Source organism: Hypanus sabinus, chromosome 12, assembly GCF_030144855.1.
Source record: "Hypanus sabinus isolate sHypSab1 chromosome 12, sHypSab1.hap1, whole genome shotgun sequence".
NCBI lineage: Eukaryota > Metazoa > Chordata > Chondrichthyes > Myliobatiformes > Dasyatidae > Hypanus > Hypanus sabinus.
In genome coordinates this window covers 54,103,488-54,129,722 of record NC_082717.1, presented here as the reverse complement: position 1 = coordinate 54,129,722, position 26,235 = coordinate 54,103,488, and the positions used below count along the sequence as shown (strand labels likewise).

Here is a 26,235-nt window from a genome sequence, read left to right as displayed (position 1 = left end):
TAAGGAAGATATTTTACATCATTTGATTTACTATGTTCATTTTTGTATCACCACATTCAGATAAGTAAGGCACTTTAAATCATGTTGGCTAGAACTGGTAGATCTCAAATCTACTCTTATAGGTAGCAGATATCAACATTTTGAACAATGTGCATCAAAGCCAGTTTACTGGTGTGTTTGATGGAATTATTAAGCTTGTCAGTACATAACTACTAAATTTAACATTTAAAATATAATTTTCATGAGATTAAGTTTTTTTGGTGAAATTTGAAAATAAAAAAAATTGCATAAATCTTACACTTAGAAACAGCCTTTTCAGTTGTTTTATTGTTTATTACAAAAGTTATACACATTATTACAAATGTTATACCCAGGTAGTGTACTATATGGAATACAACAAATTAAAAAGCTTCATGAACATCCCACTGTAATGTATAAAATGTGGTCAACAGGTTAATTTAAATGATTGAATTAGCATTGCATGGCTAATCCCAACAGTAGAAAACTAACAAAACAGAGCTTGTCCTTTGTTGCTTCCACTAAATTCATCATGTTGCATTAGAAGAGCTTTGAACACTTCTGAAATTCAGTCATTTTAAAGGTACACTAATACATCAACAATCAAGTCAAGGAACAATAGTGGGCAGGAAAAATTTGTTTGTTTATTGTTTCAGGATAAAGGCCTTCCATTGGAGCATGTTTGATGAAAGACCATTGAACTGAAACATTATTTTCCTTCATGGTGTCTGAACAATTGAATATTTTAGCACTTTATATTTTATTTTGAATTCCAGCATTTGAGATATGTTAATTTTACATAACACTATGGATTTAGTGCACAAAAGAGGACAAATTCTTATCACTATGAATTTTGCTAATATCTAGTGTTCTACAGCATGCCATAAAATTATTAACTACTGCTTTACTATACATTACTATAAAATATATACCATTCAAAACAACACAACATAATTGCATCAGTAGGGTACATAGGTTTTTTTGAGGGATTTATTTCAAGATAAAAAAAACTGCAAAAGAATTCTCACATCACAGCAAAAGAATTGGTTAGTAACTGACCTTAACATTTTCTCACTAAAAATACTGTCAGTTCATATAGGCAATAAAAAAAGAACAAAAATTGATTACCTACTAATTACTAGCTTAAATCTATTTCATTTTATCCAATGCGTGGGATTAATTAAATAACTCCAAGGATCTATGATAGTCTACAAATATTAGATAAAACAAAGCACAATCCATACATCTTTTATAGAATAACACTTCAAATTCTTTTCTCATTTCCTGTAAACATGGTTTCTTCAGGGTGTGCCATAGCATGCACGATCTACTCAGTTGCCCATAACACCATTTCATATATATAGGCAAAGATGTTACTCATGTCATAGTATTCATTTCTGAGACGATTTGGGTAAGGGTTATTTGATGCTTACAGAGGCACACTTTGACCAGTAATTAATAAACAGAAATCAGAAATATTAGGTGTTTTTATATATTAGATATATTTTACCATTAAATACAATTTCCCCCCAAATATAACTGGGAATGATATAGTCTTTTTGTTAGCTAATTCAGGAGACAGATTTTCTGAGCTTAATAATGGAATTATTTGCATATGTATCTTTTTGTAAGGTTGCCAATAAAAATATTGTCATCAGTTTGCAGGAGTCAGAAAATTTTAGATGATATCAAGTTTGTCTTCTCATTATAGATTTCCATTTTGTTTTGTTCTACAAGATGTATTCCAATACTTACTTCCATCTTCTTAGTTAATACAATTAGTATCCAACAACCCTCTCCTCAATTTGCAATAGACTCAGTTATGTTCATATATTCCTGTTTTTCCACCCTTTGTAATTTCTAATTGATTCTGATTCTTTACATAAAAATGCTTCACTAATGTGAAGATCTCTGTCATATTTCCATTCTCTTTTTTTCTTCTCCTTTGAGAAGAAATTAAATAAATAAAATTGCACTTCCTGAGTCTTGTAATTTAGGAAGATGCATGCATTTTAAATGGCACAAGAAATGATAAATAGAGATTTCAGTGTAAAGTTGCATTGGTAAGTAGGTTATATATCACATAGAGGGTGACATATAACTTAACATTTTAGTTTGCAATTGATCTAATTCTCGAAGAGTAGGCACCAGATCACAAGAGATATGGAATCTGCTTAAAGAATTGAACATATCATAATGCCTAAAGCACAGCTATGAAATTTTAACATTTGGAAGTTAAAGTGTTCTGATAGATTCTCAATGACCTGAAACATTAAATCCCTCTCTTTCCACAGATGTTGTCAAGTGTTTCCAAGTTTTTTTTCTTATAACTTTTGCAATACTTTCTCACAAATATTCCAAATAGAAAGCAAAGTATTCTTACTGGAGCACTGATGGACAGATGATAGGTGAAGAAGTTGAGATGGACAGTGTGTTTTTATTAGTTGAAACTGCCTGGATGCCATTAAGCTTTGCACTTGTTCCAGGCATGAGGATTTTTTTGTCAGGAAGTTCAGCAGCAGTCTACTGAGACTTTAGACTTTGTGCACTTCATTGTAAACAAGATGGAATGATAACTTTTTGGAAGAATTGTAAATTGAAAGAGGAGCCACTGACAAAACTATTCTATGCAATACATCTTAATTGTCAAAGTAGGTGCTGACTACTGGTATATTTCATTATTTCACTGCCAAATTATGCTGATAAATTGTCTTCCTTTCTCTAAAACTTGGTCAGTTGCCTTCTTTTGTTCTGATCTCTCTTGCTAACGATTGCAAATTTTTAAATTCTTTAACTTCTTTGATGTTTTCATTTCAAAGGATTTGTCTTGGGCCCAGCATGTGTATAATTACAAAGAAAACATGTCAGCACCTCTGCTTCCTAGGATTTGCAAAGATTCAGCATGACATGTTAAACCTTGATAAAGTTCTATAGATATGTGGTGGAGAATATATTGACTGATTGCATCTTGACCTAGTATGGAAACACCAGTGCCCTTGAATGGAAAATCCTAAAAAGAGTCACGGACGTAGTCAGTCATGGGTAAAGCCTTCCACAGCATTAAGCACATCTACAAGGAGTGCTATCACAGGAATGCAGCATCCATCATCAAGGACCCCCACCACCCAGGCCATGCTCTCTTTGCTGCTGTGATCAGGAAGGTGGTACAGGGGGCCTCAGGACCCACAACACCAGGTTCAGGAACAGTTATTACCCCTCAACCATTAGACTCTTGATACCTTCTCTCAAAGAGGATACCTTCTCTCAACTTCACTTGCCCCATCACTGAACTATTCCCATACCTGAGGACTCACTTTCAAGGATTCTTCATCTCATGTTCTCGATATTTATTGTTTTTTTTATTTTGCATTTGCACAGTTGTTGCCTTTTGCACATGGGTTGTTTTTCCATCCTGTTGGATTCAATCTTTTATTGATTCTATTATGTTTCTTGGATTTACTGTGTATGCCCACAAGAAAACAAATTTCAGGGTTGTATATGGCGACATATATGTTCTTTAATAATAAATATACTTGGAATGTTGAATTTTATGTGCTGAAATTCACTGATGCTTTCAAAGACTTTGTGAATTCTTGCAACACTATTTTGATCCTATAATAGTCTCTTTGTAAATATTCCTATTACCACTAATAATTCACTTTAACTCAATCTAAACTCAAATTATTTTAGTAAATAAAGAAAACATGAGTAAAAATACTTCTGATTTTGTCTTCTTAAACCTATCAACAACTATTCTTATGTAATTTATAAGAGAAGCTTTGACAGCAAGGTTTACAATTTTTTAAAAAAATCATATTTTTTCGAAGTTAACGTGGAAGAAGATAGGTCTAGTTCATAGGTTAAGATTCTAAATTGGAGAAAGGCCAATTGTGATGGTATCAGAAATAACCTTGCAAGTGTGGTTTGTGATAGGTTGTTTTCTGGCAAAGGTGTACTTGGAAAGTGGGGGAACTTCAAAAACGAAATTCTGAGAGTACAGAGTTTGTATGTCCCTGTCAGAATGAAAGGTAAAGATAACAAGCGTAGGGAACTTTAGTTTTCAAGAAATATTGAGGCCCTGGTTAAGGGAAAAAGGGAGGTGCATAACAGGCATAGGCAAATAGGAACAAAGGAGGTTCGTATGGAGTACAAGAAATGTAAGAGAACACTTAAGAAAGAAATCAGGAAGGCTAAAAGAAGCCATGAAGTTGTTCTAGTAGACAAGGTGAAGTAGATATATTAAGAGCAAAAGGATTGTAAGAAACAAAATTGGTCCTCTGGAAGACCAGAATGGTCATGCATGTGTGAAGCAAAAACAAATGGGGAAGATCTTAAATGCATTTGTTACATTTATATTTACTCAGAAGACAGATACAGAGCCTATTGAAGTGAAGTGGCATCAACTTCATGGACCCTGTACAGATTACAGAGGAGGAGGTGTTTGCTATCCTGAGGCAAATTAGGGTGGATAAATCCCCAAGGCCTGACAAGGTGCTCCCCCAGACCCTACAGGAGGCAAGTGCAGAATTGCCAGGGGCCTAGCAGTGATATTTAAAATATCGTTAGTGACATGAAAGTACCAGAGGATTGGAGGAAAGCCAGTGTTGTTCCACTGTTTTAAAAAGGCTCTAAACAGAAACCAGAAAAGTATAGGCTGGTGAGTCTGACATCATTGTTATTGGAAGGTATTGGAAAGTTACTGGAAGGTATTCTAAGGGACCGGATATATAAGTATTTGGATAGACAGGGACTGATTAAAGATAGTCAGCATGGCTTTGTGCATGGTATGACATGTCCACCCAATCTTATAGAGTTCTTCAAGGAAGTTACCAGGAATCTTGATAAAGGCAAGGCAATGGATATTGTCTACATAGATTTTAGTAGGGCCTTTGACAAGGTCCTGCATGGAAGGCTGGTCAAGAAGGTTCAGTCGCTTGGCATTCAGGATGAGGTAGTAAATTGGATTAAACATTGGCTTTGTAGGAGAAGCCAGAAAGTGATAAAATATAGAAACATAGAAAACCTACAGCACAATACAGGTTCTTCAGCCCACAATGCTGTGTCGAACATGTACTTACATAGAAATTACCTAAGGTTACCCATAGCCCTTTATTTTTCTAAGCTCCATGTACCTATCCAGGAGTCTCTTAAAAGACCCCATCATATCCACCTCCACCACCGTTGCCGGTAGCCCATTCAACGCACTCAGTACTCTCTGAGTAAAAAACTCACCCCAACATCTCCTCTGTACCTACTTCCAAGCATCTTAAAACTGAGCCCTGATAGTGCAGGGTTGTCCCTCTGACTGGAGACCTGTGACTAGTGGTGTGGCACAGGGATTGGTGCTACGTCCTTTGTTGTTATCACCTATATTAATGATCTGGATGATATTATAGTTAACTGGATCAGCAAATTTGTGAATAGTACCAAGATTGGGGGTATAGTTGACAGTAGGGAGCTTTTCGTGGCTTGCAAAGGGATCTGCATCAGCTGGAAAAATGGGCTGAAAAATGGCAGAGAGAATTTAATGGATACAAGTGCAAAGTTTTGCACTTTGATAGGATCAACCAGGGTAGGTCTTACACAGTGAAGGGCAGGGCACTGAGGAGTGCAGAAGAACAAAGGGATCTGGGAATATCGGTACACAATTCATTGAAAGTAGCATCACAGGTGGATAAGGTTGTACAGAAAGCTTTTGGCACATTGGCCTTCATAAATCAGTGTACTGAGTACAAAAGATGGGATGTTATGTTGAAGTTGTATAAGATGTTGGTGAAGCCTTATTTGGAGTATTGGTGCAGTTTTGGTCACCTATCTACAAGGAAGATGGAAACATGGTTGAATGATTGCAGAGAAAATATACAAGGATGTTGCTGTGTCTGGATGACCTGAGTTATAACGAAAGAATGACTAGATTAGGACTGTATTCTAGAACGTAGAAGATTAAGAGATTTGATAGAAGCATACAAAATTATGAGGTGTACAATTAGGGTAAATGTAAGCAGGCTTTTTCCACTAGTTTGGGTGGGACTACAACCAAAGGTCATGGGTTAAGGGTGAACGGTGAGAAGTTTAAGGGGAACATGAGCGGAAACTTCTTCAAAGTGTCATGAGAGTGCAGAGAGTGTTGCCAGCACAAGTGGTACATTTGAGCTCAATTTCAACCTTTAAGAGAAGTTTGGATAGATACAGTGCCTATAAAAAGTATTCACCCCTCTTGGAAGTTTTCATGTTGTATTGCTTTACAGCATTGAATCACAGTGGATTTAATTTGGCTTTTATTGACAATGATCAACAGAAAAAGACTCTTTTGTGTCAAAGTGAAAACAGATCTCTACAAAGTGATCTAAATTAATTACAAATACAAAACACAAAATAATTGATTGCATAAGTATTTACCCCTTTAAAATGACACACCAAATCATCACTGGTGCAGCAAATTGGTTTTAGAATGAAGTCACACAATTAGGTAAATGGAGATCACTGTGTGCAGTCAAGGTGCTTCAATTGATTGTAGTAAAAAATACACCTGTACCTGGAAAGTCCAACTGCTGATGAGTCAGTATCCTGGCAAAAACTACACCAGTTGCAATTTAATGAGACAGTGGCAAAGAGAAAGCCACTGCTGAGAAGAACTCACATGACATCTTGGCTTGAGTTTGTTGGAAGGCACGTGGGAGACTCTGAAGTCAGTGGAAGAAGCTTCTATGGTTTAATGAAACCAAAATTGAGATTTTTGGCCATCAGACTAAATGCAATGTTTGGCATAAACCAAACACCACACATCATCAAACACACACCATTCCTACCATGATGCATGGTGGTGGCTGCATTATGCTGTGGGGATGCTTCCCTGCAGCAGACCCTGTAAAGATTGCGAAGGTAGAGGGTAAAATGAATGCAGCAAAATACAGGGTAATCCTGGAGGAAATCCTGATGTGCCTGCAAGAGAACCGCGATGAGAAGATTTGTTTTCCAGCAAGATAATGACCACAAGCATAAAGCCAAAGTTACACAGGAATGGTTTAAAATCAACAAAGTTAATGTCCAGAACTGGACAAGTCAGAGTATAGACCGCAATACAATTGAGAATTTGTGGCTGGACTTGAAAAGGGCTGCTCACTCACAATCAGCATGCAATATGACAGAGCTTGAGCAGTTTTGTAAAAAAGAATGAGGAAAACTTGCAGTGTCCAGATGTGTAAAGCTGATAGCTATCCACACAGACTCAAGGCTGTAATTGCTGTTAAAGGTGCATCAACTAAAAACTGACTTGAAGGGTGTGAGTAATTAATTATGCAACTAATTTTTCTATTTCATAATTATAATAAATTTAGTCCAATTTGGAGAAAATTTGTTTTCACTCTGACTTGAAGTCGTCTTTTCTGTTGATCAGTGTAAAAAAAGCCAAATTAAATCCACTGTGATTCAATGTTGTGAAACAATAAAACACGAAAATTTCCAAGGTGTGTGAATACTTTTTATAGGTACTGTACATGGATAGTAGGGATATAGGGGAATGTGGTCCTGGTAAAGGTTGACGTGAGTAGGCAGTTTAAATAGTTCTGGCATAGACAGCATGGAGTGAAGGGTTTGTTTCTATGCTGTACTTCTCTATGACTAAACATGGGTGCCTACTAGGTGAACAGATTCTATGTTTAAATTATGTTTGGTACTGGAAGCAGATTCTGTAAAATTATCTTCATGCAGTCACATAGTGAACATAGTTAAAGACTTGGAAAAGGCTGACTTTTTAATATTGCTTGTACAAGTTACCACTCAATGCACTTTAGTAAACTATTTAAGAACTTTTTAAAAGCTATTTATTAATGCTTTTGGGAGGGTGATTTTAGATGCATATCATATTTATACTGAGTTAAATACTGTATGTAATTAGTTTTGCTACAATAAGTGTATGGGACACTGGAAAAATGTTGAATTTCCCCTTGGGGATGCATGAAGTATCTATCTATCTAAAAGGCAAAAAAAGATTAAACTGGGTATTGACTGGCAGGCCAACACATCTTGTACTTTAGTGTTAAATTCTATTCTGTACAAGGCTCAGGACATTATGTCTTCAGCCTTGCAATAGAATGGAATGTGTAAAACTTTTTTCAATTTGTTCCCCAATTACTGAGTGTGTGGAGAGCCAGAGAGAGAGAGTGGTCAGCTGTAAGAGGGCCTGCAGTGGAGAAAGACATTGCGAAGAGGAGTAAAAAGATTGAAATGTAACTTCATGGGCTCAGAGTTGGTCTTGCTGAAGCAGCCCATTTTTGGAAGAATGGGAGCTCCCAGGTGTAGAATGGGGTGAGGGGATGTGGCATTTCATTTACACAGAACATTACTGGAACTGGCCCCTTGGCCCATAATATCTATGTTGAGCACAATGCCAAATTAATCTCTTCTGCTTCCACATGATCTGCAGTATATCTCAACTATAAAAATAATTTAACCATCTTTTCATACATTGTAACAATATTATGTGTGGTCAAACTGTTAAAAATGACTGGGTTTTGTGGACATTGCCAGAAGTTCTGCACAGAGCTGCCAATAGTTCCCTATGCAACTGGCATCTAGTTTAAACATGCAGTACAGGTGATGGTACAGAATTTGGCAGCAGCCCACTATGCAACAGGTCTTCATGACTTATCTATTGCTAGAGCTGAATGTAAACCTGTGGCAATTTCTCAGCACTTACGCCAGACTACATATAGTTACTATCTATAATTACATATATATGTAGGCTACATATACTTTACTTTAATTGTCACCAAACAATTGATACTAGAGCGTACAATCATCACAGCGATATTTGATTCTGTACTTCGCGCTCCCTGAAGTACAAATCAAAGTAAATATAATAAAATTTTAAATCATAAATCATAATTAGAAAATAGAAAAGGGAAAGTAAGGTAGTGCAAGTCAGGTCTTTATATATACATGTGTGTGTATATACACACACACTCTCTCACACACACACACACACATATATAGATATAAAGTATATATCTTTATATATACTTTCGTAACTACATCTGCTGTTTGCTGTGGGTGACTGTGTTTTGCACCTTGGCCCTGGAGGAACACTGTTTTGTTTCACTGAATACGTAGTTATGGTTGAATGACAATTCAACTTGAACTTGAACTTGGAATTCAGCTTATCAATTTATGCTTAATTGCATCTGGTAAAAGAACAGTGAGACCATTCATCTGCAAGTTTGAATTCTTGCATCCTTTAAATTCATTAGTTTTTTCAATATATTCATTTATATGTTTTGTTTCTTTATGACTTCTTTTATAGAGTCATAGAAAAGTACAGCTAGTACAGCTGGTCCTTTAGTCCACCTAGTCTGTGCTATTTTAATAAATGCTATTTTTCCTAGTTTTGGAATGTTTTGGAAGTAATCAATCTTTTCACAGTTTCAACTGCTAGCTAAGCTGGATGATAGGCTTAAACAGCTGTGAAAGCATTTTTTCCTGCACTTCCATGGCCAGATATTATTCTGCACTTCTCTAGCTCTGCATCATCACTATATAGAGCTTCAACATTAAAGACAGAGCTGGTTTTGTGCAACAGATTGCCCATGTGAAATGTACTAACTGCTGAGCTCTTTCATGGGTCAAACAAATGGAAACCAATATACCAAAAACATTCAACTTGTACTGTAAATTTTTGTGTCACATATAAACACAGGCTTATATAAAATTCATCAGTGAGTATAACAACCTTAAAATGCCTAAAAAGTTAACAAAATTGTTATTAATCTATAATTATACAAATCATTGTCAAAAACATTCAAACCAATAACATACCTTTCCTCTGTTGAGACTTCTTTTGGCTGTAGATGTGGCTTTGTGCCTGACATCTCCCTGATACTAACTGCATAGATTTTGGTTGTATAATCAATGGATTTCTCTCTTGCAACGTCACTGTCATAGCCTAGCGAAATACAAATATAACATTGTTTTTGAAAGCCATTCTTTTAAAGGCAAAGTACCGTACATAATGCCTATTGTAGTACAGAGATAATTTAGAATAATGCAACACAATGAACCATGAATACTGATGACAAGAAATGTTAGCACCAAGGATTTCTCAAGATTTCTAAGGAAAGATATTCTGTATTCACAATGGGAAGAGAAAGCTCTTCAGAAATAAGTCAAAAAAAAAGAAAGCAAAGAAAACAAATCACCTTGTAAATCACTGTCAGTAAACAAATCACAATAGCCTAGAAATGTTGTCTCAAGAGTGTAATGACCTTACATGAATGGTCAAGCTCATTGAATGCACTTTTAATGCTGCTTACTACTAATTACATCAGTAGCTATAGCCAGAACACAGTTCACCACATTAACAGGTGTCACCTACCAACAAAACTATAAGTGACATTTATTATCTTTACTTCAGAATCAGAATCGGGTTTATTATCACCGACATGTTAGATGAAATTTGTTAACTTAGTACAGCAGCAGTTCAATGCAATACATAATCTAGAAGAGAAAAGTAATAATAATAAATAAACAAGTAAATCAATTGCAGTATACATATATTGAATAGATTTTTTAAAATGTGCAACAAACAGAAATACTGTATATTTAAAAATGTGAGGTAGTGTCCAAGGGTTCAATGTCCATTTAGGAATCAGATGGCAGAGGGGAAGAAGCTGTTCCTGAATCGCTGAGTGTGAGCCTTCAGGCTTCTGTGCCTTCTACCCGATGATTAACAGTGAGAAAAGGGCATGCCCTGGGTGCTGGAAGTCCATAATAATGGACACTGCCTTTCTGAGACAGCGCTCCCTAAAGATGTCTTCGGTACTTTGTAGACCAGTGCCCAAGATGGAGCTGACTAGATTTACAACCTTCTGCAGCTTCTTTCGATCCTGTGCCATAGTCCCCCCCATACCAGACAGTGATGCAGCCTGTCAGAATGCTCTCCATGGTATAACTATAGAAGTTTTTGAGTCTATTTGTTGACATGCCAACTTCAAACTCCTAATTAAGTGTAGCCACTGTCTTGCCTTCTTTATAACTGCATCGATATGCTGGGTCCAGGTTAGATCCTCAGAGATCTTGACACCCAGGAACTTGAAACTGCTTACTCTCTCCACTTCTGATCCCTCTATGAAGATTGGTATGTGTTCCTTCATCTTACCCTTCCTGAAGTCCACAATCAGCTCTTTCATCTTAATGACATTGAGTGCCAGGTTGTTGCTGCAGCACCACTCCACTAGTTGGCATATCTCACTCCTGTGCGCCTTCTCGTCACCACCTGAGATTCTACCAACAATGGTTGTATTGTCAGCAAATTTATAGATGGTATTTATAGATGCCTAGTCACACAGTCATATGTATATATAGAGTAGAACAGTGGGCTAAGCACACACTCCTGAGGTGCACCAGTGTTGATTATCAGCGAGGAGGATATGTTCTCACCAATCCGCACAGATTGTGGTCTTCCAGTTAGGAAGTCAAGGATCCAATTGCAGAGGGAGGTATAGAGGCCCAGGTTCTGCAACTTCTCAATCAGGATTGTGGGAGTGATGGTTTTAAGTGCTAAGCTATAGTAGATGAACAGAATCCTGACATAAGTGTTTGTGTTGTCCAGGTGGTCAAAAGCCGTGTGGAAAGCCATCGAGATTGCGTCTGCCATTGACCTATGGTGGCGACAAGCAAATTGCAATGGGTCCTGATCCTTGCTGAGGCAGGAGTTCAGTCTAGTCATGACCAATCTCTCAAAGCATTTCATCACTACAGATGTGAGTGCTTCTGCGCGATAGTCATTAAGGTCGTCCACATAATTCTTCGTAGGCGCTACTATAATTGTTGCCTTTTTGAAGCAAGTGTGAACTTCCACCGGTAGAACTGAGAGGCTGAAAATATCCTTCAATACTCCCACCAGTTGGTTGGCACAGGTTTTCAGAGTCTTACCAGTGCTATAAGGAGTGAAGTAAAGTAAATAAAAGGAGTGAAGTTGCCTCCTCTCCTGTTTTTGATTTTCCATGTCCTTGGCAGAATCTCCAATGTTAATAAGGAGGCATGTCAGTAAGACCTAGAAATTGTTTGTGGACTTCAGGAAGGGGATATTGGTGGAACACACAAAAGTTCTCATCAGGGGGTCAGCAGTGGAAAGAGTGAGCAGCTTCAAGTTCAGGGGTATCAACATCTCTGAAGATCTAACCTAGCCTCAACATATTGATTCAATTATGAAGAAGATATGCAATGTCTATATTTCATTAGGAGTTTGAGGAGATTTGCTATGTCACCGAAGAGACTGGTAGATTTCTATAGATATATCATGGGGAGCATTCTGACTGGTTACACCATCGTCTAATATAGAGGCACAATGCACAGGATTGGAAAAAGCTGCAGAGAGTTGTAGATGGTGCTAGTCCCATCACTGGCACTAGCCTTCCCACCATCAAGGACATCTATAAAAGGCAATGCCTTAAGGAGGAAGCATCCACCATTAAAGGACTCTCACCATCCAGCATGTGTCCTCTTCTCATTCCTTCCATCAAGGAGGAGTAGAGGAGTCTGAAGATGTACACTCATTGTTTTAGGAACAGCTTCTTTCTCTCTGCCATCAGATTTCTGAACAGTCCATGAACCTATGAACACTATCTTACTATTTATTTCTCTTTTTGCACTATTTATTTTTTATACATTCTTGTTGTAATTCATAAGATTTGTTATGTTTTGCACTGTACTGCTGTCACAAAGCAACAAATTTCATGACATATGTCAGTGATAAAAAAGCTTACTCTGATTCCTCACTCCACCTGCCCATCACCCAAACACCCCTCCCTCTAGTATTTTCATTTGCCAACCGCACTTTTATTTGGTTCTATGCTGCACCTTCCTTCTTAAACAACTTTCATCACCTGCAACCCTTTGACACCTCCACCTAGCTACTGTCACTATTTCCACTTTTCCCGTATTCATCTGTTATCACTCCTCAGCTGGATGCTTGCCTGCTCTTGTTCCACATCTTCCCCTTACTTCTTTATATCAGCTATCTCCCTTCTATATGAAAAGTCTCATCTCACGGATACAAGTCTTTCAGCCAAAGAGGCCTTGCCAACTGCAATATCCAACCAGATTGCCCCAATTTGCTGTGTTCAGTCTATATCCCCCTAAACCCCAAGGTTCTACATACCTGTCCAAGTGCTTCTTAAATTATAGAGAACATAGAACATAGAATAGTACAACACATTACAGGCCCTTCGGCCCACAATATTGTGCCGACCCTCAAACTCTGCCTCCCATATAGCCCCCACCTTAAATTCCTCCATATACTTGTCTAGTGGTCTCTTAAACTTCACTAGTGTGTCTTCCTCCACCACTGACTCAGGCAGTGCATTACACGCACCAACCACTCTCTGAGTGAAAAACCTTTCTCTAATATCCCCCTTGAACTTCCCTTCCCTTAACATAAAGCCACGTCCTCTTGTACTGAGCAGTGGTGCCCTGGGGAAGAGGCGCTGGCTGTCCACTCTGTCTATTCCTCTTAATATCTTGTACATCTCTATCATGTCTCCTCTCATCCTCCTTCTCTCCAAAGAGTAAACCCTTAATCTCTGATCATAATCCATACTCTCTAAACCAGGCAGCATCCTGGTAAATCTCCTCTGTACCCTTTCCAATGCTTCCACATCCTTCCTACAGTGAGGTGACCAGAACTGGACACAGTACTCCAAGTGTGGCCTAACTAGAGTTTTATAGAGCTGCATCATTACGTAGCATCTCTTAAATTCTATCCCTCGACTTATGAAAGCTAACACACCATAAGCTTTCTTAACTACCCTATCTACCTGTGAGGCAACTTTCAGGGATCCGTGGACATGTATCCCCAGATCCCTCTGCTCCTCCACACTACCAAGTATCCTGCCATTTACTTTGTACTCTGCCTTGGAGTTTGTCCTTCCAAAGTGTACCACCTCACACTTCTCCAGGTTGAACTCCATCTGCCACTGCTCAGCCCACTTCTGCATCCTATCAAGTCTCTCTGCAATCTTCGACAATCCTCTACACAATCTACAACACCACCAATCTTTGTGTCGTCTGCAAACTTGCCAACCCACTCTTCTACCCCCACATCCAGGTCGTTAAAAAAAATCACTAAGAGTAGAGGTCCCAGAACAGATCCTTGTGGGACACCACTAGTCACAACCCTCCAATCTGAATGTACTCCCTCCACCACAACCCCCTGCCTTCTGCAGGCAAGCCAATTCCGAATCCACCTGGCCAAACTTCCCTGGATCCCATGCCTTCTGACTTTCTGAATAAGTCATGCTGACTGTCCCTGATCAAACCATGATTCTCTAAAAGTCTTTTGATCTTATCTCTATGAATCTTTTCTAACAGCTTTCCAACCACATACGTAAGGATCACTGGTCTATAATTACCTGGACTACCCCTACTAACTTTTTTGAACAAGGGGACAACATTCGCCTCCCTCCAATCCTCCGGTACCATTCCCACGGACAATGAGGACATAAAGATCCTAGCCAAAGGCTCAGCAATCGCTTCCCTCGCCTCATGGAGCAGCCTGGGGAATACTCCATCAGGCCCTGGGGACTTACCCCTCCTAATGTATTTTAACAACTCCAAGACCTCCTTTCCCTTAATATCAACATGCTCCAGAACATCAACCTCACTCATATTGTCCTCACCATCATCAAGTTCCCTCTCATTGGTGAATACTGAAGGGGGGCTGAGTTTCAAGATGGCGATGTAGACATCTGCCTTTTAGGCGCTCTTCATTTTTTAAACTATAATCACCCTTTAATCAAATCTTTTCGTACTTAATTACATGGGTTGATATTTACGATTTACTTCTTTTCTAAAATAATACTTGATTTAATCTTTTCAAACTTAAAATGTCTGTCTAAAGACTCTCTATCTCTTGAGGCAATTTCCAGTCTTCTGGATACTAAACTGGATACTAAACTTGCAAGTCTGGAAAATAAGCTTACTGCGAAAATGTCTGAGCTTTAAGAAGTTGTTAGATCGTTTGATACCAAGCTTCAATCCCAGGCAGCAGATATTGAACGGCATGAAGAAAAGTTTGCGGCTCTTGACAAGTAAATTTGTGAAAAAATACATACAATTGAAACATTGGAGAAGAAGGTACTGTCGACTGCTAAAATAGTGGAGCAGAATAAGTTTAAAATTGAAAACCGATCTCGCAGACAGAACTTGCGAATTATCGGATTTCCCGAAAATGTTGATTCTGGTGACTTAACTGAATATTTCTCTAACTTATTGTGGGAAATTTTTGGCGAGGACGCTTTGCGGGCTAAACTTACTATTGATCGTGCCCACAGAGTTTTGAGATTTTCGTTCTCGAGAGACAAGCCACGAGCTGTGATTGTTCGCCTCCATTATCCTCGGGAGAAAGAGCTTTTAATCCGATTAGCTCGTCAGAAAGGTATGATTTCTCACAGAAACAACAAGTTTCGTATTGTTGAAGATTATTCATTTTAAGTGATGAAGGCAAGAATCGCTTTTAAACCAGTGATGGCAGAGATTCATTCGATTGGACTTAAACAAGCTTTAAGATACCCAGCGAATCTCAGAATTACGTTGAGTGATGACAGTCAGCGCTTCTTTAATACTCCGGAAGAAGCGAAGAAATTCATCAAAGAATATCGGTCTTCTAGTACAAGTTGAACTATGTGTTATGTTGAAGAATTTTTGGAGAGAAGATGCCATTTCGTTTTGGGCTTTAACTTATGAAGCTGCGGTATAGCTTTTTACTTTGGTCTGTAGACCTGGTTTTTTTTATTATCATGGTTTATAGATGCTCTTTTAATTTTACTATAATGTCTTTTTTCTTAATTTTTTTCCTCTGAATTGGATATACACGCTAATACTTTGTAATAAGGATTTATTTTTTAAGATGTCGTTTCTTCTTCCCATAGACTTTGCTTTCCGTAAGCATTTATTTGCTTGTACTTGAAAACGGGACGAATGTTTTGGATTTTTGAACCTTTTTTTATATATTGTAGTGATTATTGAATCCTTTTAAAATCCTATTTTGATGACCTTTTTTTAAAAATTTTTTTTTTTAACAGATTGGTGAATTTACATTTATATTCCGTAATATGGTTTTTTCAAAATGTCATTTCTTCTTCCCATAAGTCTCTGTTTTTGAAATGTCATTTTCTTGTATTTGAATATGGAATCTTTTTTTTAAAGGCATATTACACTATTTTAAACTTTAATGTTTATCCTTTTTTATTAATGATCTTTTGCTTTATTATATTATTTTCTCATTTTGATTGATATATATTCTTTCTTTTTACAACCCTGTATTTATATCTGGGTGCTATATAGTCTCTTTTTTTTTCTTTTCATGGAGTTGCCATCTTGAAATGGGGGTAATATTAGTATTATTTTGTGCACCTGCCGCTTGGCTTTTTTTCGTGGGGTTGGGGGAGGGGGTAGGGATCTTTTTTCACGCTTTTGCTTTTTATTTTTTTGCTTTTAGTTTATGGGCTGACTTTAAATTATTAATATTGTTGAGGTGTCATGTTCTCCGGTTGCTCCTGAATCATTTTTCCTTCTTCCTGAATTATGAGTTATGTGTCTTTTTAACCTTTTATGATATATACAATTAATATTGGCATGATGGATGTCTATTAACTTTATCTCTTGGAATACTAATGGTTTAAATCATCCGATTAAACGTAAAAAAATATTTAAAGTATTCCATAGACTAAATGCTAATATTATCTTTGCACAGGAGACCCATATTAGGAGGGAGGATAATCAACGCTTTTTTAGGTTCTGGAAGGGTCAACAATTTCACTCGAATTGTACCGCCAAAATTAGGGGTGTGTCTATTTTTATAGACCCCTCAATTTCATTTACACATCATGAAATTATTTCTGAGCCACAGGGCAGATTTTTGTTGATAACTGGTTCACTTTTTAATTGAAAAGTGGCTCTAGTTAATATTTATGCTCCAAACTTTGACTGTCCTGAATTTTTTAAACGTTTATTTACTTCCCTTCCTAATCTAAATGAATATATGTTGATAATGGGTGGAGATTTCAATTGTTGTCTGAATCCTTTGATGGATAGATCTAAACCTATTCGAATTCTTCCGAATAGATCAGCCTTACTTATTAATTCCTTTATGGTTGATTCGGGAATTACTGAAATATGGCGGTTTTTGAACCCTAAAGATAAAAATTTTTTGTTTTTTTCACATGTATATCACAATTCTAGAATTGATTATTTCCTTATTGATCATCGTTTATTATCAGATGTTACTGATTGTAAATATGATTCTATTGCCATTTCGGATCATGCACCTTTGAAGTTATCTATCAAGATTTCGGACTCTTCCAATAATACTAGATCTTGGAGACTTAACGCTACTTTGCTTCAAGATCCAGAATTTATCACCTTCATAAAACAGCAAATTGACTTGTTTTTTTCAACAAACTATACCGACAAGACTGACAGAGGAATACTTTGGGACTCTTTTAAGGCTTTTATCCGTAGACAAATTATCTCATATTCTGTCGGTAAAAGAAAACAAAGATATTTAGATATTGCTTTATTAGTGGATAAAATTAAAGAAATTGATAAGATTTATTCCGTGACTCCTACCAAAGAACTTTATAAGAAGAGAGTTGAGCTTCAAATGGAACATAGCTTATTATTATCTTCTTCAATTGAGAATCAATTAATTAAGACCAGGGCTCAATTTTATATTCATAGTGATCGAACTGGTAAATTGTTAGCTAACCAATTAAAAGCTATTTTGACTAAGCGACAAATTATTAAAATTCATAAACAAGACGGTAATCTGACTACTGATCATAAAGAAATTAATAATACTTTCCAAGATTTTTATAAATCTTTATATCAATCAGAATTTGATGGCGATCTGTCCATGATGGATAATTTTTTTAACAATTTGAATATTCCCAAACTGACAGATGAAGATCGGAGCTTGTTCGATGCTCCTATTTCTATGGCCGAAATAGGAGAGGCCATCTCATCAATGAGTTCAGGGAAAGCTCCTGGTCCTGATGGTTATATTATAGAATTTTTTAAAACTTTTTCTTCTTTGCTTTCCCCTTGGTTATGTGAAATCTTTAATGATGCATTTAGTAAGAAGAGATTACCCCAGTCTTTTTATGAAGCTACTATCTCTCTAATTCTTAAAAAAGATAAGGATCCTACTTTATGTGCATCTTATCGCCCTATATCGCTATTAAATGTAGACTCTAAGATTCTTACAAAAATTTTAGCTATTAGGTTAGAAAAGTTACTATCACAGATTATTTCAGAAGTCCAAACTGGTTTTATTAGGAACCGGTATTCCTTTTTTAATGTTAGAAAATTGATTAATATAATTTATACTTCTTCACCCACAACCTCAGAATGTGTTATTTCATTAGATGCTGAAAAAGCTTTTGATAGAGTTGAATGGACATACTTATTTAATGCCTTGAGAAATTTTAATTTTAGTCCTAATTTTATATCATGGATTAAATTAATATATTATAAACCTGTTGCTTCTGTTCTTACAAATAATTACAGATCCTCTTTTTTTCAATTATCTCGTGGTACGAGACAAGGTTGTCCCTTAAGTCCTTTATTATTTAATATCGCATCAGAACCTTTAGCCATTGCTATTCATGAATCCCCTAATATTTTTGGTATTACCCGTAATGAGAAGTTATACAAGTTATCACTTTATGCTGATGACTTGTTGTTATATATTTCTGATCCTGATAGGTCTATTCCCGCTATTTTATCCTTGTTGGTTCAATTTGGCAGTTTTTCTGGTTATAAACTAAACTTAGATAAGAGTGAATTATTCCCTTTAAATGCACAAACTTTATTGAATGACAGGATACCATTTAAAGTTGTTACTGATAACTTTATCTATTTAAGTATAAAAATTACCAGGAAATATAAAGATTTATTCAGATTGAATTTTTTCCTATGCTTCATCAAATTCAACAACTTACTACAAGATGGTCTCCCTTATCCTTATCATTAGTTGGTCGGATTAATGCTATTAAAATGATGATTTTACCGAAATTTTTATATTTATTTCAAGCCTTACCAATTTTTATTCCTAAATCTGTTTTTGATAACATTGATTCAAAAATTTCCTCATTTGTGTGGCAAAATAAAAACCCCAGGTTAAGTAAAAGGCAGTTACAAAAATCTAAAAATGATGGTGGTTTAGCTTTACCTAACTTTAGATTTTACTATTGGGCGAATAATATTCGAAACTTAATATATTGGAAATTAGATTTGGATTCACCATTGTGCCCACAGTGGGTAAATTTAGAATGTAATGATACACAGGGATATTCTTTATTCTCCGTTCTTGGTTCTTCTCTTCCTGCTGATTCAGTTAAATTCAATAAACAGATATCCAACCCTATTGTCAAACACACATTATGAATTTGGTTTCAATTTCGTAAGTTTTTTACTCTGAAAAACTTTGTTCTTGATAGCCCTATCTTACTTAACTTCTTTTTTAAACCTTCTTTGACAGATCAAGCTTTTAGCATATGGAAAAGGAAAGGTATATGTTTTCGTGATCTTTTTTTTGAAGGTAGTTTGATGTCTTTCGACCAACTTTCCAACAAATTTAAGTTACCTAAATCTAATTTTTTTAGATATTTACAAATCATAAATTTTTTATATAAAGTTTTACCATCCTTCCCCAATTCAACTTTGATAGATTTTTCAGATATGATTTTTACCTTGAATCCTTGTCAGAAGGGATTAGTGGCTCTTATTTATAATATGATTATGAAGATACAACCAGAAATATCAGGTAGAATTAAACAAGAATGAGAAAAAGAACTTCAATATAATATATCAACAGAAAAATGGGAAAAAAATTTACAAATGGTTAATTCTTCTTCTATATGTGCTAAACATGCATTAATACAATTTAAGGTTGTACATAGAACTCATATGTCTAAAGATAAGCTTGCTCGATTCTATTCTCATATTAACCCTCAATGTGACAGATGTCATTCAGATGTGGCCTCATTGACCCACATGTTTTGGTCATGTGCCACCTTACATAACTATTGGAAGGACATATTTGCTATCATTTCCTCAATTTGGAATATTGATTTACAACCTCATTTTATTACTGCAATTTTTGGTATACCAAATGAGGATGGTAATCGGTTTTCCCCTTCAATTAGACGAATGATCGCCTTTGTAACATTAATGGCCAGAAGGTCTATATTACAAAATTGGAAAGAAGTAAATCCTCCTACCACGTTTCAGTGGTTCTCTCAAACTATTTCTTATCTGAGCTTAGAAAAAATTAGAAGCACTATTTTTGACTCATCAATTAAATTTGAAGAAACTTGGCACTTTCATATGAATTAATTTGGCCTCTTCCAGACCTTTTCTCTTTTTATTCTTGTTCTGGTATGGAGTTCCGGAGTTTTTGACACTATCATATACATATAAACTGTTATTACTGCCCATGTTAGTTTAGCTTAGGTTTTATTTTTTTTCATTATATATTTTTTTTCTTGTATTTTTAATTTTTTTTTCTTTTGATGATAATTCTTACTCTTTTTCATGTATAATTAATATAGGTTTGATTGATTAATGTACTATTTTTTTTGCTGATATTTTAATAAGATATTGTTATCTTATTACTAATTCAACTTCAAGTCTAGTGCACTTATAACCTATTCAATATTATGTTATGTTTTTTTACATATGAAATTCAATAAAAATATTGAAAAAGAAAGAAAGAATACTGAAGAGAAGTATTCATTGAGGACCTCGCTCACTTCCACAGCCTCAAGGCACATCTTCCCACTTTTATCTCTAATCGGTCCTACCTTTACTCCTGTCATCCTTTTGTTCTTCACATAATTGAAGAATGCTTTGGGGTTTTCCTTTACCCTACTCACCAAGGCCTTCTCATGACCCCTTCTTGCTCTTCTCAGCCCCTTCTTAAGCTCCTTTCTTGCTACCCTATATTCCTCAATAGACCCATCTGATCCTTGCTTCCTAAACCTCATGTATGCTGCTTTCTTCCACCTGACTAGATTTTCCACTTCACTTGTCACCCATGGTTCCTTCACCCTATCATTCTTTATCTTCCTCACCAGGATAAATTTATCCCTAACATCCTGCAAGAGATCCCTAAACATCGACCACATGTCCATAGTACATTTCCCTGCAAAAACATCATCCCAATTCACACCCACAAGTTCTAGCCTTATAGCCTCATAATTTGCCCTTCCCCAATTAAAAATTTTCCTGTCTTCTCTGATTCTATCCTTTTCCATGATAATGCTAAAGGTCAGGGAGCGGTGATCACTGTCCCCCAGATGCTCACCCACTGACAGATCCGTGACCCGACCCGGTTCATTACCTAATACTAGATCTAGTATGGCATTCCCCCTAGTCGGCCTGTCTACATACTGTGACAGGAATCCATCCTGGACACACCTAACAAATTCTGCCCCATCTAAACCCTTGGAACTAATCAAGTACCTATCAATATTAGGGAAGTTAAAGACACCCATGATAACAACCCTGTTATTTTTGCACCTTTCCAAAATCTGCCTCCCAATCTGCTCCTTGGTATCTCTGCTGCTACCAGGGGGCCTATAGAATACCCCCAGTAGAGTAACTGCTCCCTTCCTGTTCCTGACTTCCACCCATACTGACTCAAAAGAGGATCTTGCTACACTACTCACTCTTTCTTTTTTTTTCTTATTAGTTTTTTTATACATTTTCTGCATAACTACAGATAAAAAAAACCCCAGATCAAAATGAAGAACATTGATACAGTGCAAAAATAAGCATACAATAACAATCTGATACAGAGAAAGATAATTGAAAAAGCACCCAAATTGAAGACGTAAAATTAGTGTCCTCCCCAAGCCCCACAACACAAAACAGAAAAAGGAAACTCCAGACCACCCACAACACAATATAGAGAATATAAATCAGGACAATCAAACCCCCAAACTGTGAATACACTTAGCAACAGAAGATATCAATGCCTACTACCAAAAGAAAAAGGAGCTGAAAGCAAGGGACCAAAAAAAAAACCTTAGTTAGGAGGAAGGTTATGAAAGTACTCAATAAAAGGTCCCCAGACCTTATGGAACTTTAAGTCCGAATTAAGAACTGAATAATGAATTTTTTCAAGGTCTAAGCAGGACATAATATCATTAAGCCATTGAGCACGCGTGGGCAGGGCAACATCTTTCCATCTAAGAAGGATTAAACGTCTAGCCAGGAGAGAGGCAAATGATAATATTCGACACTTAGACGAACTCAGACGTAAATCTGTCTCACCCCAGAAACCGAACAGAGCAATTAAAGGGTTTGGTTCTGGGCGGTGATTCAGAATATACGATAACGTTATAAAGACATCTTTCCAAAATTTCTCCAAGCTAGGACATAACCAGTACATATGAATGAGAGAGGCCTCGCCCCTTTTGCATTTATCACAAAGCGGACTGATGTTAGGGTAAAATCGAGATAGTTTAGATTTAGACATATGGGCTCTATGAACAATCTTAAACTGTAAGAGGCAATGGCGAGCATTGTATTAACCGATTTGAGAATCGAGTCCCAAGTCTCATCAGATAAGGAGGTATTTAAATCCTGCTCCCATGCCATTTTAATTTTATCCACAAGGGCACGTCGTAAGGCTGCTAACTTATCTTGAATACTTGATATTAAACCTTTACCTAGTGGATTAATGGAAAGAAAAAAGTCCATAACATTTTTCTCAGGCATTTCAGGGAAGTTAGGAGTTAAAGGAACAATAAAGTGACTACTCACTCTTTCTGCAGCTGTAATAGTATCCCTGACCAGTAATGCCACACCTCCTCCCCATCCCCCCCCCCCCATCCCTTTTAAAGCACTGAAATCCAGGAATATTGAGGATCCATTCCTGCCCTGGTGCCAGCCCAGTCTCCGTAATAGCCACTACATCAGAATTCCATGTATGTATCCAAGCTCTCAGTTCATCACCTTTGTTCCTAATGCTTCTTGCAATGAAGTGCACACACTTTAGCCCTTCTACCTTACTATCTTTATACCCTTTATTCCGCTTCTCTTTCCTCAAAGCCTCTCTATATGTTAGATCTGGCTTTACTTCATGCACTTCTTTCACTGCTCTATCGCTCCAGGTCCCATCCCCCTTGCAAATTAGTTTAAACCCTCCTGAACCACGCTAGCAAACCTACCAGCAAGGATATTACTCCCCCTCAAGTTCAGGTGCAACCCATCCAATCTGTACAGGTCCCACCTTCCCCAGAAGAGATCCCAATGGTCCAAAAATCTAAAACCCTGCCCCCTGCACCAACTCCTCAGCCACGCATTCAACTGCCATCTCCTCCAATTCTTACCATCACTATCACATAGTACTGACAGCAATCCTGAGAACGCCACCCTTGAGGTCCTGTTCTTCAGCCTTCTGCCTAGTTCCCGAAATTCACACTTCAGGATCTCATCCCTCTTCCTGCCTATGTTGTTGGTCCCAACATGTATCACGACTTCTGGTTGCTTTCCTTCTTGTACCAGGATGTCATGCACCCAGTCAGAGACATCCCGGACTCTGGCACCTGGGAGGCAACAAACCATGCGGGTTTCCTTCTCACGCCCACAAAATCTCCTGTCTGCTCCCCTGACTATAGAGTCTCCAATGATGACAGCTCTCCTCTTCTCCGTCCCATCCTTCTGCACCACAGGGTCAGATTCAGTGCCAGAGGCCCTGCCACCGTGGCTCACACCTGGTCGGTTGTCCTCGCCAAAAGCATCCAGGAAGGTAAACTTATTATTCAGGGGAATGGCTACAGGGGTGCTCTGCACTACCTGTCTACTCTCCTTCGCTTTCCCTCCTTGGACCGTCACCCAATGACCTGCTTCCTGCAGCCTAGGTGTGACTACTTCCCTATAGCTCTCATCAATGACTGCCTCATTCTCCCTTATGAGTCGAAGGTCATCCAGCTGCTGCTCCAGATTCCTCACATGGTCTTCTAGATTGCCCAGCCGCAAGCACTTCTGGCAGATGTGACTCTGTGGGAGAGGGGAGTTCCCCCAAGACTGTCACATCTCACAGGAGAGGCACATCACCATCTCAGGAGGCATTGCAAAGACTAACTGGGAACAAATTCGTCCTCTGCCTCTTCCCGTCAAAGCCTCAAATCTCCACTCCTTCACTGGCTCACTCACTCACTGGCTGCTTTCCACAGCTATTGTACTATTATACTATTGTAACTGTCTTAAAAGTCTCCTCTTGATAGCTTGTTCGATATACTCACCACCCAATGGATAGAAAAGTTGCCTCTCAGGTGCATTTCAAATCTTTGCCCTAAATCTATAAGTCCTAGTTTTGGATTCCCCCTATGCTAGGGAAAAGACTATTATTAGCCACCTGATCGATTTTAAACATTTCTATGTCACCTCTCATTCTCTTATGTTACAAGGAACGATGACCTAGACATTGCCAAACTGTTTTATAGATTTTAGAACATAGCTAGCCTATTCATTACTCTATAATTCATAACCAATTTCAATGATTATGAATTATCAACTTGTTATTGTCCCCACGCTACACAGCAACCTGCATTTAGTATCTTTACCACTGTGTAAAGTTTTCCAATGAATTCACAAGATATCAGAAGAGGAGGAAGCAGATTTCTGAAGGATTTCAGGGGTTACATTAAGAGCCAAAGTTGACTGTTTATTTCCCTCCAAGTCTCCCATCCTTTCATATGGAAGCATGACTTCTTGTCACACTTTGTGACATGCTGAGATCGAAAAGGAAGAACAACCAGATGACTGGCATCTGGACGAAATCCATTTCTCTTATAACTTTTAGATCTTTGGCAATAGCTAGTACTAATTACTGTAGATTACTGAAACATTCAGTGAGTATTTAATTCATGTTTATGTACGAGATATTATGAAGTATCTACTGCTAAATGTAACTTCTGAAAATGGCAGCAAGTCAGCATACCTACCGATACACTATGATGTCAGCTCTTCATACTGCCACTAGACATTTAGTACTCGTGCATGCTTATGCACTTCAAAAACTATTTTTGAACATTAAGAGCTGATTACTTCTGATCTTCTCCTCCTTTCAAGATTTAAGGTATCAAAATAGTTTGTTGCTTCATACAGTTTTAAAAGCAGTTGAAAAATTAAGCAAGGGATTTCAACGAAGTTTTGAATTTAAATTCAGTTCTAAAGCTGAACAAATTAAAGGAAGCAGAGTACTAAGAAGAAGAAAATTTTGTTTGAGAAAAATGACAACCAAAATTATGTATAAGCATTTTCCATCAGTAAATACAAACTGAGGTGACTGGGGTTTCTTGCTGTCATCTTGAAAACTTCAAGGCAAGCTGAAATCTGAGCAAAACCCTCTGGGTTTATTTATTACACTGGTCCATTTCCTAAAGTTTTCCAACAAAATGGCAGTTTCACCACAACCGTGGATTTCTAAGATGATTAATAAATTTTCAGTTTACCTCCATCCTCATCAGTGTCAGTATCAGATTCTTCGCTGTCCACAGGCTTCTTGTCCCTGTTTCCGTCAGTTTCCTGACTCCAGATCACCAAAGCAGTATCAGCACCACCCACTGACAGCAACAAGCTGTCATCTTGAGCCCATCTCACATTCGTGACATGTGCACTGTGGCCCACATACTTCTTAAACCTTGCATATTGACCCTTAAGAGAAAAAAAGTTGCATTATGTAAATACTTACATTTTCTGCATAATTCTTATGTAACTTGTAGATTAGATGTTAATTTTGATATTTCATGACGATACTTTTGAATGCTGTATTTCTATAATTTCTGGTTTCCTTAATCATGATTTACATAGCACAATAGAAAAAAGTGACAGAGGCTAACCCACAGAGGCAAGAGTGGGCAATGTACAATGACAGGATAATTTATAATGAGAAATGAGGAAATAAAAGAATAATTAAACAATTGCTTTGTGCCTGTTTTCACAGAATAAAATATGCCTGATCAAATCAGCTGCACAAAACAATGAAGGAAGTAAATATTAATCAACAATTGGTACAAGTTGTTGGCATTGGAAGCTGATAAATCCCAAGGACTCAATGATTTACAATAAAGTTGTAAAAATGGTCAACTCTGAAAAAGGTGAATGCTTTGGCTGTCATCTTCCAATGTGATACAGATTCTGGAATTATTT

General features: G+C 37.2%; 1 protein-coding gene across 2 annotated transcripts in view; it reads right to left on the bottom strand.

The window, feature by feature from the left end:
* The window catches only part of LOC132402888 (echinoderm microtubule-associated protein-like 6), a 352,621-nt gene that overhangs the window by 81,532 nt on the left and 244,854 nt on the right, over positions 1-26,235 (bottom strand). For both annotated transcript variants that reach the window (XM_059985945.1, XM_059985944.1), the window contains exons 26-27: positions 25,539-25,740; positions 9,832-9,958 (exon numbers count right to left, since the gene is read on the bottom strand). In XM_059985945.1, the coding sequence (XP_059841928.1) occupies positions 9,832-9,958; positions 25,539-25,740 (329 nt within the window). The remainder of the gene's footprint in view (positions 1-9,831; positions 9,959-25,538; positions 25,741-26,235) is intronic.